General features: G+C 38.8%; 1 protein-coding gene across 1 annotated transcript in view; it reads left to right on the top strand.

Annotated features, from left to right (window-relative positions):
• The window catches only part of ctnnbl1 (catenin, beta like 1), a 72,804-nt gene that overhangs the window by 6,824 nt on the left and 52,445 nt on the right, over nt 1-13,535 (top strand). Inside the window, exons 6-8 of the mRNA XM_087834123.1 lie at nt 1,333-1,426; nt 8,946-9,037; nt 12,439-12,511. Of these exons, the coding sequence (XP_087690249.1) occupies nt 1,333-1,426; nt 8,946-9,037; nt 12,439-12,511 (259 nt within the window). The remainder of the gene's footprint in view (nt 1-1,332; nt 1,427-8,945; nt 9,038-12,438; nt 12,512-13,535) is intronic.

The raw sequence follows: 13,535 nt of genomic DNA, 5'->3' as shown, positions 1-13,535 counted from the left end.
GCAACAATGAATGGTTTGCACATTTGTCAGTTGTGGCCCTCATTAAGGTTTTCAGCAGTTGTGTTATTGTGCTGTTGGTCTGTATACTAAGCCCTGGGCTTCTTGTTCTTCCTTAAGACATAATGGCGACTGCATACCACAATACCTCACAAGAACTGCCTTCCTTTGGCCTAACGCTGTCGTGTAGTTGTCAAATTCCTCAGCTCATCTCCCTACCTCTCCTTTATAGCATGTGCCACTGTAAATAATTAATGAAATGTAGTCATTTTATTGAATGGTTGGATGTATAGATGGTTTCTGTGGTGTTGCCCATGGGGCCTTTCTCTGAAATGGTCTTACAAACACAGAACAGAATATTAATGTTACTTTCTGTGTAAGTATAATATGTTGAAATACTGTTTGTGTTCTAAATAACTGACACAGTCAAGTTAAGAACACATATCTGAGGCCTCTATCTTAGTTATATTGGTGTGTGATAAGAAGAATTGTAGATGAAGCAGGATAAACATCAGAAATTGCTGACAAAAGCTGGCTTTTGTGTGTTTGTGAGCTGGCTTCTTATATGATAGTGGGTGAGATAGTGACTCGGGTAGCTGTGCAGCGCTCGCAGGATAAAGGAATTTTATAAATGCAGTCCATTTACCATGCAATGGAGCGCCCATAAACCTCACTCTTCTTTACAGCTACTTCCAAGGGAAACAGTTTCAGGGCAGCAAAGGTTGGTTGAATCCATTTGTCTGTCCTCTTTGCTGTAATGCCCTCAGCTCCTCTGTCCTTGCTGCCTGAAGGCCAGGTGGCATCCTTGGTAAGATAAATCAAAATGATCCACGGTGGTCTCCAGTGGCTCATAAATCTGTGTTGACTGTCTTCTTTCATCTATAAGAGTACATTTATCCAGCCCGCTGGCACCTTGCAAGCTTTGTGTGGTTATGAGTCTCCAATCTTGACTTGACTGATAACATTCAGACATCGTCAGAGAGGCTCCAACAGGAAGCAAGCGTCTTCTGCAAAGACAAGTCTTAAAAGTGAACCATCTCTCTGTTATCCCTGGATAGTCTATATACATCTTTTCTTTTCTTTTCTTGTTTTTGAGATGGAGACTATAATTTTGTTTTCAGACAGGGTAGACACAATCATCTGACAGACCTCCAACAAAGTGCAAGGGTGGGAGTGTTTCTAGAACATGAAAACATTGTCTTTGCTATGTTACCTTTCACCAAAACCTTTTAAAGATGAAAAATTGTTTCTCCAAAAGTCTGATAAAGTTGTATATGACCTTTGGCAAAATTGTTTTAGAACCGTGACTTGAATTTCATCTTTGTGTGTCTGTAGTTGGAGGGTCAGGTGGTTGCCCTGCTGGTGCAGAATATGGAGCGTCTGGACGAGCAGGTGAAGGAGGAGGCTGATGGAATCTATAACACCCTCGGTAAGGAGACATAATCCCAAATCTTAGCAATGAAACTCCAATTTCTAGTTGTCCTAAAGTAAACTGTCATCACACTTGGGAAGAAAAAACATAAACAAAACAAAACATAGATTTACAGTTAAACAAGGCTACATGTAATAATGTGTTTGTCAGCTAATTCTATATTTTATGCTTGAAAAAAGGTTTTGTCCACTTTGGCTAAAATGACATTGAGTAATGGTTTAAAGGACTATACACGGTGCTTTTTCAGCTGTGGAAATAACATGAATGTAACTTTGATTTCCTCAGTCAGGTAATGTCTGAAACTACAGCGCTACCACCTGAAATAGGACTGAAATATAGCTAAAGTCATGTTGTTCTCATCTGTCCAACATATATATAAAATAAATAAAGCAGTCAGTTGACGTTTTGGCATGAAGCAGTCAAACGTTCATCATGGATTGAGTGGAATAGTAGACAAGTAAAACTGCCCACACAAACCAGGTGGCAGGAATAAAAATTGGAATTGTTTATTTTTTTTAAACAGTCTGTTTCTGTCCTGTTGTTCAGTGGAGTGAATTCAAGTAATTCAAGTACTGCTCAGTAGTCTCATATGAGCTTTTTTTTATTTCTGTGTTGCTTGAATGCTTGAAGTTATCAGATTTTGGCACTTTGGTATTAACAACTACGAGGGCAATCCCAAAAGAAAGGTCTCCTGTTTTTTTAGAAATACAAACAACTGTTTATTTTCTGTAATATTTACATCATTTTAAAGGTTAAAGAATAATTTATTTTTCAACATAATCGCCTTTTCGGTGGATGCATTTTTGTAGACGCTGCGGCAGTTTTAGAAGGCCCGTGTCATACCAGCTCGCCGCCTGTCCTTCAGGAAGCGTTGAATCTGTCGCCTCTTCATCGGAGCAGAATCGTCTACGGGACAAATGTTCTTTCAACTTAGGGAACAGGTGGTAGTCACTAGACAACTTGTGAACGTTTTTGACATCCATGCACGGCTGTCCGTACACTTTCGTCAATTAGCGTTGAATTTCAACCGGTTTAATGCCTTTTGCGTTCAAAAGCGGAATAACTGCGCGAACCTCACACTTGGCGGTAGCGTTCAACGGGAGCTCCATTTTCAAGGGCTGCTAAGCCAAGATTGAGAATCCCAGCGAAGTCGTGCATGCTTGTTTCCGAGGGGAGAAAGCACCAACCACAACAGTGTGGCAAACAGCCGTACAAACAGTTTCCCCACTGCTTTGGAGATGTTACTTTTGGGATTGTACATATTTCGATGAGTCAGCAGGTTCTTATTTGTTATATTTATTATTTGTTTATAGATACATTTTTTCCACCCACCACATGTTTTATTCGTTCTGATTCTGTGGCTGTGACCCTTTGCAGAGTTGATGCTGCAGGATTCTTCTACTTTCTGATTTTATCAGAATAAAATAGAAAAAAAAAATTCTGATTATTTTCTAAAATACTAGTATTATACGGCAAACAACTCTTACTGTGCAACATGAGTATAAATATCTATAAATGTAACTGTGTGCTTTAACACTCAGAGATCCTGCCTAATAACTTTATTTGGTCTGCTCTTTAGTTGCAGTAACAACACTTACAGCTGCTTGTTGAATATCTAGGAGGGAAAAAATTTCACAAACTGACGTATTGTAGCGGTGGCATGCTGTCACAGACCCATGACCAGTGAGCTCTTTAGAATGACCCAATCTTTCACAAATGCTGTAAAGCCAGACTGAACAGCTAGGTGCTTGATTTTTTTTTTTTTTTAATGTATATATTTATTTTCTTATTATATAATCCTGAGGCAATGGGACTGAAAACACCTGAATTATGGCCCAACACCTTTGTCCATAATGCAAGTAGATATCTGGATTTTCAATAAATGGATGCACTAAAGCCTCCTCAGGCTAGCGGTCTTAAAACTAAAACTAAAGACATTCACTGTACATTTGTAGTTTGTAAGCAAATAAAATCTTAGTTCTCTCTCTCTCTCTCTCTCTCTCTCCCCCCCCCCCTTAAAATGTAGTTTTTATTATTTTTGTATTTCAGTGACCTATTTTTTTTCTACATTTAGTAACCTTAATTAATTTTTAGGGGGCATGTTATGATGAAGAAAAACCTTTTTTGTTTTTTCATTTTAATGTGTTTGCTGTAATGCTTGTGTTCAGTTTTTTCCCTGAACTTCAGAAATCAGTAAATATTTAAGTTGCTCATGTAACTCGTAATAAGGGCTACAATTTATACCAAGTTCCAAGTGAGTAGCATAAAGCAATAAACACTGGACACTAGGGCTGCTCAATTAGTCAAATTTTAATCTCGATTACGATCTGGGCTTTCAACGATCATTAAAAATGACTGAGCCGATTATTAGCCCCTCCCTCGTACTTAACTCTCGCGCTGCTCCGTGTGGCAAATCGAGCGCACCTCTCTGCATTTCGAACACGTGTCACAACAATTAAGAGCAGCGGTCCCCAACCTTTTTTGCGCCACGGACCGGTTTATGCCCGACAATATTTTCATGGACCGGCCTTTAAGGTGTCGCAGATAAATACAACAAAATAAAACTAGTACCGGTACCGGGAAAAAAAAAAGAAAATTTGTTCATAACACAGTGAAAAGACCCAGGAAAACCGAGTAAACGATAAAAACGATAACAAAATAATGCTGAAAACCGATAAAGACCCTGAAAACTATACATTTCACACCTGAGCCTCAACTCTCGCGGCCCGGTACCAAACGACTCACGGACCGGTACCGGTCCGAGGCCCGGGGGTTGGGGACCGCTGATTAAGACCCAGATAGCAAGGAAACATTGAAACAACCTTGAGTCAATATCAGGCGACGTCATTGAATCAACGTTGAAGTGTGACGTTGACCTAACGTCACTCTTGCACCCTTTTTTAATGTTGAAACAACGTCAGGTTTTGATGTTGAATCAATGTTGAAACCTGACATTGAAACAATGTCAGATTCTGATATTGAAACACTGTTGAGCTGTGGTGCTGATTTTCCACCTCTTTCGCACAGTTGCTTTTTATTAAAACAACAGTTAAATCATGACTGGAAATCTACCTTTCTTTATAGGTATTTTAACCAATACTAAACTACTGCATGTTTCCATCAATACTTAAACCACCTAAACACATAATTGTACTTATTCCTCAAATTGGACACCCTTTATAAAAAAAACAACAACAAATGTCTCACAATGTATCATGTCAACATTAATATCCTAAAATAAGAAAGCATTGCATGTGATGTAACAGAGAAAAAAAATAAACAAAAAAAGGTCAATAGGCATGTTTCGTTTGCTAAATACTTTATTAAAAGACAGTTTCCTATTTATATGTTTCACAGAAGTTTGTAATTTTTTACTCTGGGATGGGGATGCATGATGTGCGTCCTGCACCACCCATACCCATACGATCTGGGGCGTATCGGAGCCATTTCTGCACTGCTTGTGCAAAGACAAACTCGGACATAGAGTTTGCCCCTAACTGCTGCGTCAGGCCATCTAGGAAAAAAATACAGACACACAAACAAAAAAAGTGAATTAGAGCACAATAATAAGCTCTTGTTAACTGTCTTCAGCGGGGAGTAAGTATGTAAACTCCTAGGCTGATAAACATGAAAGTCACCAGGCGTAAATCTGCAAACTGCCGCATTTGATTCCCAAAGAGCTATGAGCGGAAAAAGTGATAAGTCTTAGCATGGTGTGCCGTGTATCCTTTAAAACAAAATAAACATGGGGTCCTCGGGCTGTACAACTACAACCCGAGGACTAAACAAGCCAAAGACCAAAGACTCCATCTCCAGATTAACCGGACATGAAAGTCTTGTTATTAAGAAAGACAAAGTAATATAGCAAAAAAACTGTAAAACTTACCACCATATATGCATTTGCAGAGCGCTGTATCTTTAAATGCCATTTTTTGCTTTGTCTGGTCCTTGGTTTTTTTCCCTGCCCAGTTGAGTACCGAGGCCAGCTCGTTTGTAATGGCATAAGCCATTACACGGCGGACTCGCACCTCCAGTGTGGTCCCTCCAATCAAGGCAAAGCGTCTCACCTATAGACACATTTTAAGAGATGGAATTAGCGTGTCTCATGTCTTAAATGTGTATGCAAGTGCTTGTGTGTTTAATCAACAGGCCGTTGTTATGTATTTAAATCACATCTGACAGCTATTACACTTTATAGTTACAAAGTGTACATAACCTTTATATACTTACCATTGCCTTATTTGACTCTTATGATTGAAGAGCTGCCTCTGCATTGTTTAGCTCCTCAATGTTGTGCAAGGGCAAATCCAGAGGCAATACCCCAGCATCTACCGATTCATTGCAGCAGGGATGGCGGATGGCTCTGACCTCCTCACGGAGTTCGTTAACAGCTGTCGTCAGGTCTGACTGCATAGCTAATATCTTTTGTGAGGTCGCATCTGTTTAAAAAAACAATTCCAGAAAGATTAATGGCTTAAGCAGTGAGAGGCGAAAAACTAATAAATAAATAATAAAACGCAGTTTACGTGTGGACAAAAGGTGCAAACGCAAGGTAGGTGAGCGTGCAACGTAAAGTTAGGTGAGCGTGCATCGTAAAGTTAGGTGAGCGTGCAACGTAAAGTTAGGTGAGCGTGCAACGTAAAGTTTGAATTGAGTGCGAATCGAAGCGGGTGCTCTCCAATCATTAAAAGTAACAAAGTCATTGAACACATTTATACAGTTACCTTTACGTTTATCAATCATATATCACAGATTTACATTTTTTTGTAGTACTATGCTAAAAAGCAACTACAGAGCGAAAGTCTGGGTCAAGCGCCGAGGCGACGGCAAGAACAAAGGAACCCTCGAACCGTTAAATCTAGCTTTGTAAGGGAATATAACGGAAAAGTATGAAACGAAAATGTTTTCTTTGTTGACTTTGTTCGCAGTGCAATTTATTTGTTGCCGGATTGTAAGATGAAAGTAGACACAATTTTGGGCTCCCACATTTTGTCCGAAACTTTACATTAACAAGTTTGTTTGTTTTTTACTGTTATTCAAATGCAACCGTGGAAATAACGAATAGAACAAAAGTCATTCATTCTTACCTTATACTAATCGTGGTGCAGGCCAGTGCAGTGCATGAACTGATGCCTTCTCCGGTCAATTCCGCTGAGAGTAAATCTAATGTCCCGCTCTACTGTACAAGACAATGGTTACCTGAAGGGATGTACCACTGTGAGAGGGGGGGCTATGGAATAGTCCAAGTGGTAGCAGCTTTAATTTCCGCTCAACCATAAATCAATGGTTTTTCAACGTGATTGTTGTCACCTTGTCAACTATAAATAGATCAACAATCAACGATGACAGAACAATAGTGAATCAATGTTATTTCAATGTCAGTGTCAGGTTTCATCAGTATTTCAATGTTGTTTCAACATTGGTTTTGTGTTGACATTTCAAGCCTGACGATTCTGATGGTTCAGATGGAAAATCAACATCTGTTCAATGTCTCCTCGCTATCTGGGGAGGACCCGAGGGAAGCTCGGAAAGCTAAACAGAAGTTATTTGGAGAGGAGAGTGACTGCTGTTGGTTGAAAAGAGAGGTAAAAAAACTTCAGTGGTGTGGAAACATTATGGGTTCGCGGAGTCAGACGTGGATCAAGTAGACATAGTGTGTAAACTTTGCAGTGTCGTAGCTGGTGCAGCTACGACACTGCACAGAGCAACACTGCAAAGTTCACTAAACATAGATGTTTGCATTTTTCATTTACTTTTTATATTGCAAACATTTGCACTGTTATCAGTATTTGCACACTATTTTATATAATTTTTTGACAATCTTTAAAGTCATTATTCAATACATTGTTATTGCTAAGTAAATATCGTCAAATAATCGAGATCTCAATTTCAGTGAAAATAATCGTGATTATCATTTTTGCCATAATCAAGCAGCCCTACTGGACACCACCCTAAATGCAGAGTTGTTCATATGCAAAACAAGGGAGACTCCTATTTGGTGTCCTATCTCAGGTGCTGCAGAGAGTCTGGTCCTAAATTCAACACTATAAAAACAGACTTGGTTAAAAATAGCACCTCAGTAAGATTTGAATATTTTGAGCAAGAATAATTGGCAAAGCGTGCCTTCTTTTTAGAACTGAAACTTGGCGTGTATGAGCCAGGGTTAAGTCTTTGGGCAGTGCGGTGACAGGAAGTCCTTGCAGACTTGGGTTATACATCATAGAAGCTATAGACTAACTTTATTTGTATTCTGTTAGCAGTGTGTCCCCCTGTTGCCAGCTGCCCTAGAAATTTTCAGTGACAGTGAAAGGAAGCTGTCAATGCACCAACTCTTTGGAGGTTTTATACCTTTTCAGAGCCTACCATAAAAGTCATAAGAGTTTCTGGGGAGTAATAATTGTATACACAAGGTCCTGGAGAGGGCATGGGCCAGCAGATAGTTTGAAAAGTCCTGGTCTCTGTATTTAGCCCCACATGAATCAGACTTTTCTGCCTCTCAGCTCTTTTTGTGTAGAATGAGTCTACTGAGACGATTTTTTTCCTCTTTGTTGCCAGATTGAGGCCGAGTGTCAAGAGGGCTGTTTAGGTGTGTGTATTTGGCTCTGTGTATGAGGGTTATATCGTGGGGGCAGTGCTTGTGCATCCTCTGCCCAAGTTTGTGTGTGCGAGTTATCAAGGGAGCTCTCCAAGCTTGAATAAGCCTTTTGTCTACCTTGGCTGCTCTCTACTCTGAGCCGGGTGTCCTCCAGGATGCTGTCTGTCTGCTCTGTTTGAATCACTGATAAAGGCTCATCTCTCCCTCAGCACCCTGTCACTTTATCCCCTGTTTCACTCTTTCAATCATTTCCCTGTCATCTGCAGCTGTTCTCTCCAGATGTTTTTGCTTTATTTTAGTTTTTATGCTCTTGCAAAACTCTCTTCCCTTTGTCATCTTGTTATCTCCTCATTCACTCTATTTTCCATCCTTCATCCCTGACACTGTCTTCCCGTCCCCTTTTCCCTCCCTTCTGCTTTTCCTCTGCCCTTCTTCCTGTTAATCTTCCTCTTTCCCCCTGGTGTCATGAACACCCCACAATGTCTTTTGCTCTCTTCGACCCCCTCTGCACTTAGTCTACTGTGATGGAGACATCAAGTTTTTCTGATGATAACATTAAAGAAGAAGCTGGGACAGAAAACAGATTAACCCTCTATAAAACTGCACCATGTTGTAAAGTCAGAGAATGATTTTTGACTAATAGTTGATTTTGATATTAGGCTTAGAAATAAAACAACATTGCACACAAAGGAACCCAGAGCAACACAAATTAAACATAAATGTTAAGACATGCTTCTATAATGAGGCAGAAAGTGGATTAGTCACATCCGGGCAATTCTTAATCCATTAAATAAGATTGATATCAAAACCAATGCCAATCTGGCAGATTTTGATGTCTATCAGAAATCCTTTTAGAAACTTACTTAGAATGAAGGGCTGATATTAACAGTAAAGGCTGAACTATGGTGTTGTGTGTTGCAGCCATCATTGAGAACATGGCAGAGTTCAGACCAGGCATGTGCACAGAGGCTGCCCAGCAGGGACTCATGCAGTGGCTGCTCAAGAGAATCAAGGTAAGAACGGGAATATTGTTTTAAGTTGCCCCAAGAAGGGTATGTGATTGGTTTGTCAGGTTGTTAGCAGGATTTGATTCATTTTCTTTTTTACATTTTTTCCACCAGAAGGCCAACTTAGAAGTTTGTAACGGTGGAATCAATCTGGATTAATACATTTCTTTTTAATGATTATTTGTTGTTGCAAGATATTGAGCCTTTACAAATACATATCACATTAAATATCATCATCATGTTCTTAAGCAAATATCAAAAACAGTTTTCAGCATCCTTCTCGATTTTTAGACCCAAGCTAAAACAAAATATTTTGAGGATAAAATATGTCGTGACTTCTGTGTTATGGAGTTTATTTACCAGTATTTTGATGTTGAGTTAGCATTTGCCTTTAGTTCCCTTCACTTTAAGACCTTCACGTAGTGTTAAGCTATCTTGCTCCTAAAGGTGTTTGAATTAATTCTCATAGAAATTGTTGCGGGTGTAGAGTGAGCTCATGTTAACAATCTGTTAAAATTAGGCTTAGATCCACCAAGGTCTTCGAGGTCAACTTAATTATTTGTTGGAGTGTGGTGTGTATTGTGAAGACACAGAAAGTACAGTATAAAATAATGTCACATATGACCTCTGACCTCTCCTTCAGGGTCAGTTGATTGATCTGAAGGTGAAACTGATAATAATCCAAAGTATAGAGCTATTTTAAAACTATATTTCTTCTATTGTTTGTTTTGATGACATATAGGGAATGATCTATGTCAGAGGTTCCCAAAGTGTGGGGCCCGCCCCCCAGGGGGGGTGCTGAGCCATTGCAGGGGGGGCACGGTATGAAAATAAAAATAAAACGAACGCTTGGACACTGCTAGCATAATGGACAGGTTTTTGACGGGGCTCCCACACAAACGCAAAGCAGGAGATGAAGCATCGCCAAATATGTTTCCAAACCAACTTCATTCTAAGCCAAATACTAGAAAATATGGTGAAGCATGTCTTCCCTTTGGCTTCACCTGCACAAGTGCCGAGGCAGGTCTCTGCGACAGAATTAGTTTCCCTTGCGTCGGGAGCACGTGCTGGGCTCTTCAAATCACAGACAAACAGAATCCCACATTCTTGATTTTTAGTTCACAAACACTTCTTTTAATGACTAACTACTCCTGACATTTTGGAGATGTTAGCTCTTTATACAGTAAAGTTACAGCAGGACACAAATAATATCAGGCTGATCCTGCCACGATTTGTTCCCCCGGTTCAAATCACAGACAAACAGTATCCCACAGTTGTTTATGTTTTTAAACCTAATTTGCACAGAGAGCCATTTTTTGAGAAATGTATTCATAGCAATGTTGAATATTATTACACAGGAAAAAAACAACTACACGTAAAATAATCACACCGCGACGCCTCTGCCTTTCTAAATGGAGGGACAGTAACTGCGCGTGTGTATGTAAGCGTGTAAAAACTGAAGATAGTCAGATTAACAGTATTTTGTCTCTGTCATTCTGCAATTCATCTCATGTAAAACAATAACGTGGCGCACAGCGTGACGTGAAAAAAGGCACATACGTTTGACGTTGCGTGACCAACTCTGTATTCCTCATCCACACGGAAACGCAAAAAACGGCGTTTTTAAAAAAACAAATCTCCGTTTTCGGTGATCCGAAACGGCGTTTACGTGTGGACGAAAGGTCCAAACGCATAGAAACAGCTGCGTTTTCAAAAATACCCGTTTAAGTGTGGACATAGTGTAAAAGAGTTTGGAGATTATTTTATTACTACCCCTAATTTATTGAAGGTTACTTGTATTTGCTTAATTGTTTACTAGGGGTGGGGGAAAAAATCGATACTGTGTAGTATCGTGATATTTTGTTTGCTAATAATGTATCGATACAGGGACAGCAGAAATCGATATTTTGTTACAAAAAAGGTTTTTGTGCTCTGACTTCAGAGCATGTTGATCCTTTTTCTGAGCAAGAATCCTGACATTCCTTCACTGTCCAAATGTGTTTAACTTGTTTTTGGCAGCAATAAACATGACAGTTTACTTATTTTAATTTAAGACATGTTTTATTTGAATTAAGTTTAAAACTTTTTTATTTAATGTAAAATTATATTTTGTTTTAATTTACTTTCAAATTCTTCAGTTGCTGAAGGGGCTGCATAGTTTTCATAAATTGCATAGTTCAGAATAGCTATAATTGTACCAGATGGTTGCATTCAGTCAAGTTGGACTAGACTGTAATACAAACCGTTCAGTTTGTCAACAATAAAACTGAAATGAGAGAAAGACTGAGTGTGAGACTTTGATATTAGATAAAATGAATATTTATAAAGTTTACCTTTATGTACAGAATATGAATATCGCAAAATATTTTTTAAAAATTGCAATAATATCATATCGTGCGTTAAGTATTGTGATAATATCGTATCGTGGGATGTATGGTGATTCCCACCTCTATTGTTTACTAAATGTTTGAGGTGTGAAATAAACCGCAATGGAGCAAAATATGGGTGTGTGTGGTTGGAGGTTTGTGCAGAGGGGAGGGGGGTTAGGTGGTCGGGGGGCGCAAACATTTTTCTTGTAAAACAAAGGGGGGCCCAGCAAAAAGAGTTTGGGAACCACTGATCTATGTTACTTTAGCTCTCTGATTTCTTCTTCAAGGTCAGATAAGGTCAAACCATAAAATGCCTTTAATCTTTAAAACTGTGCTTAAAGTCCTACTGACATTGTTTAGATTGGCAACATTTAGGAAATGATACTGGTATAGAGCGACTGTAAATATCACATCATAGTTGGCAAATATCAAGTCATGTTTTACCTCTGATGATACTTTTAGATTTCACATCTGCCTTTCTTTCAAGTTGTCCTCAAAATATGTCATATCTTTAAAGAGTGTGTTGTCAAGAGAAAGAGAATGAGCTCCATAGTTAGAAATGTACTGTAGGAAAATATTATATAATAAGATGAAGTTATTCATGTCCAGTTATTTACAAATCAATGCCTGTTATCGTTACCTACTCCTACAAAATGTTTGTGTAAAGCTAACATGTGTCATGCTACCCTTTTTACTACAAACTTCTTAAAGTAGGTTTAAAAAGAACAAAGAAAACAACATGAATATATACGAAATGTAATACAAATACTGCCCAGAGAGTGAGCTGCCTTGGTGGAGGTTTGTGTTCTCTGAGTGTTTTTTTTTTTTTGTTTGTTAATTTTTTGTATTTGGAGTTTCTGTAAACCAGAAAATACAAGCAAGAATTTCAGTTTAAAGAAAGAAAGAAACAACTTTGTTGTAAAATATGTTTTGATTTCCAAATTCTCATAAAAACCACAAGCCTCCACCCGAAAACTAAGCACAGCTTCTCAAGATGAGTAGTAATTAGATTTTGGTCTCTTTCCCTCTCCCTCTAAGGCAAAGATGCCTTTTGATGCTAACAAGCTTTACTGCAGTGAAATCCTGGCCATCTTGCTGCAGAACAATGACAGTAAGTGTATCTCACTAAATGGTTTGTGGATTCCAAATGATATTAGTTTATCTTTCATATTTTTGCCAACCTATTTCCATTCTTTTCATTCCTTTTTTCTGCGCGTTTAGGCTTAGTTATGGTCTGTCGCAGCCTTATCTTATTGTGCCCTTTCCGTGCTCGCGTTTCCCTCCCTACATATTTTTCCTTAGTGTTACCTTTTCTTTTCTCTCCCTTTCTTTTTCCTTCCACCACTTTATGACTTCATGTTACCTTTTAATGTTTCTCGTTCTCATTGTGCATTTGCCGTCTTTCCCGCTAACACTAAAAACCCAGTAGAGCCTCACATAGCCACAGAACTATCTGGTCCTTAAACAAGTAATCGTTAATGGTACAAGTTACATTGACATTCAGCTGGAGTTGTCTCATTTTAAGCTCACCACCCTTCTCATTCACTCGCGCTGCCTCCATCCTATTCCACTTACCTTTCGAACACAAAATATAATGTAAATCTAAAAAAAAAAATGTTATTTTACAAAAGAACATTTTTCTTTCTTTTGAGAAATGCTGCCAGAAATGATGTGCCTTATTTGAAGTAAGAGTACAGCAAATCATACAGCTGCTAAGAAAATGCCAGTTTGTAAAGCGCTTTGATGTGCTAATTTTAATGTTGAATTGGATTTAAAACTGGACTCTGAAAGAGTGCATTTTAAAATTCAGCATCCCATCCCAGTCCATAAATAGCATGAAAATTGATCATGTTCTCCAGCTCATTCAGCTGTTTATTGTAATGCGAGCAAAGAAAGGTAAAGGGGGAAAAAGTCATAGCACATAATATTATTAGTGTTGTGTGTGCCACTTTCTAATGTCAATTTATAGGACGTGTGAGTGTGTGTCAGTTGGGTCTGCTGAGAAGCAGAGGTGTGTTGTGTAATGCTCAGGTCTACATGGAATAACTTGTGAGGATGTGTATTTGTCAATGCCCTCATTTTTCCTCATTTGCTGACTCTCTGGAGGTCCCTCGTAGCAGTTGTGTTCCTCAGTA

This window comes from Neolamprologus brichardi, chromosome 20 (genome assembly GCF_056152115.1).
Source record: "Neolamprologus brichardi isolate AB-2024 chromosome 20, ASM5615211v1, whole genome shotgun sequence".
Taxonomy (NCBI): Eukaryota; Metazoa; Chordata; class Actinopteri; order Cichliformes; family Cichlidae; genus Neolamprologus; species Neolamprologus brichardi.
The sequence above is the reverse complement of the archived record's forward strand: the minus strand, read 5'-3'. Positions and strand labels throughout refer to the sequence as shown.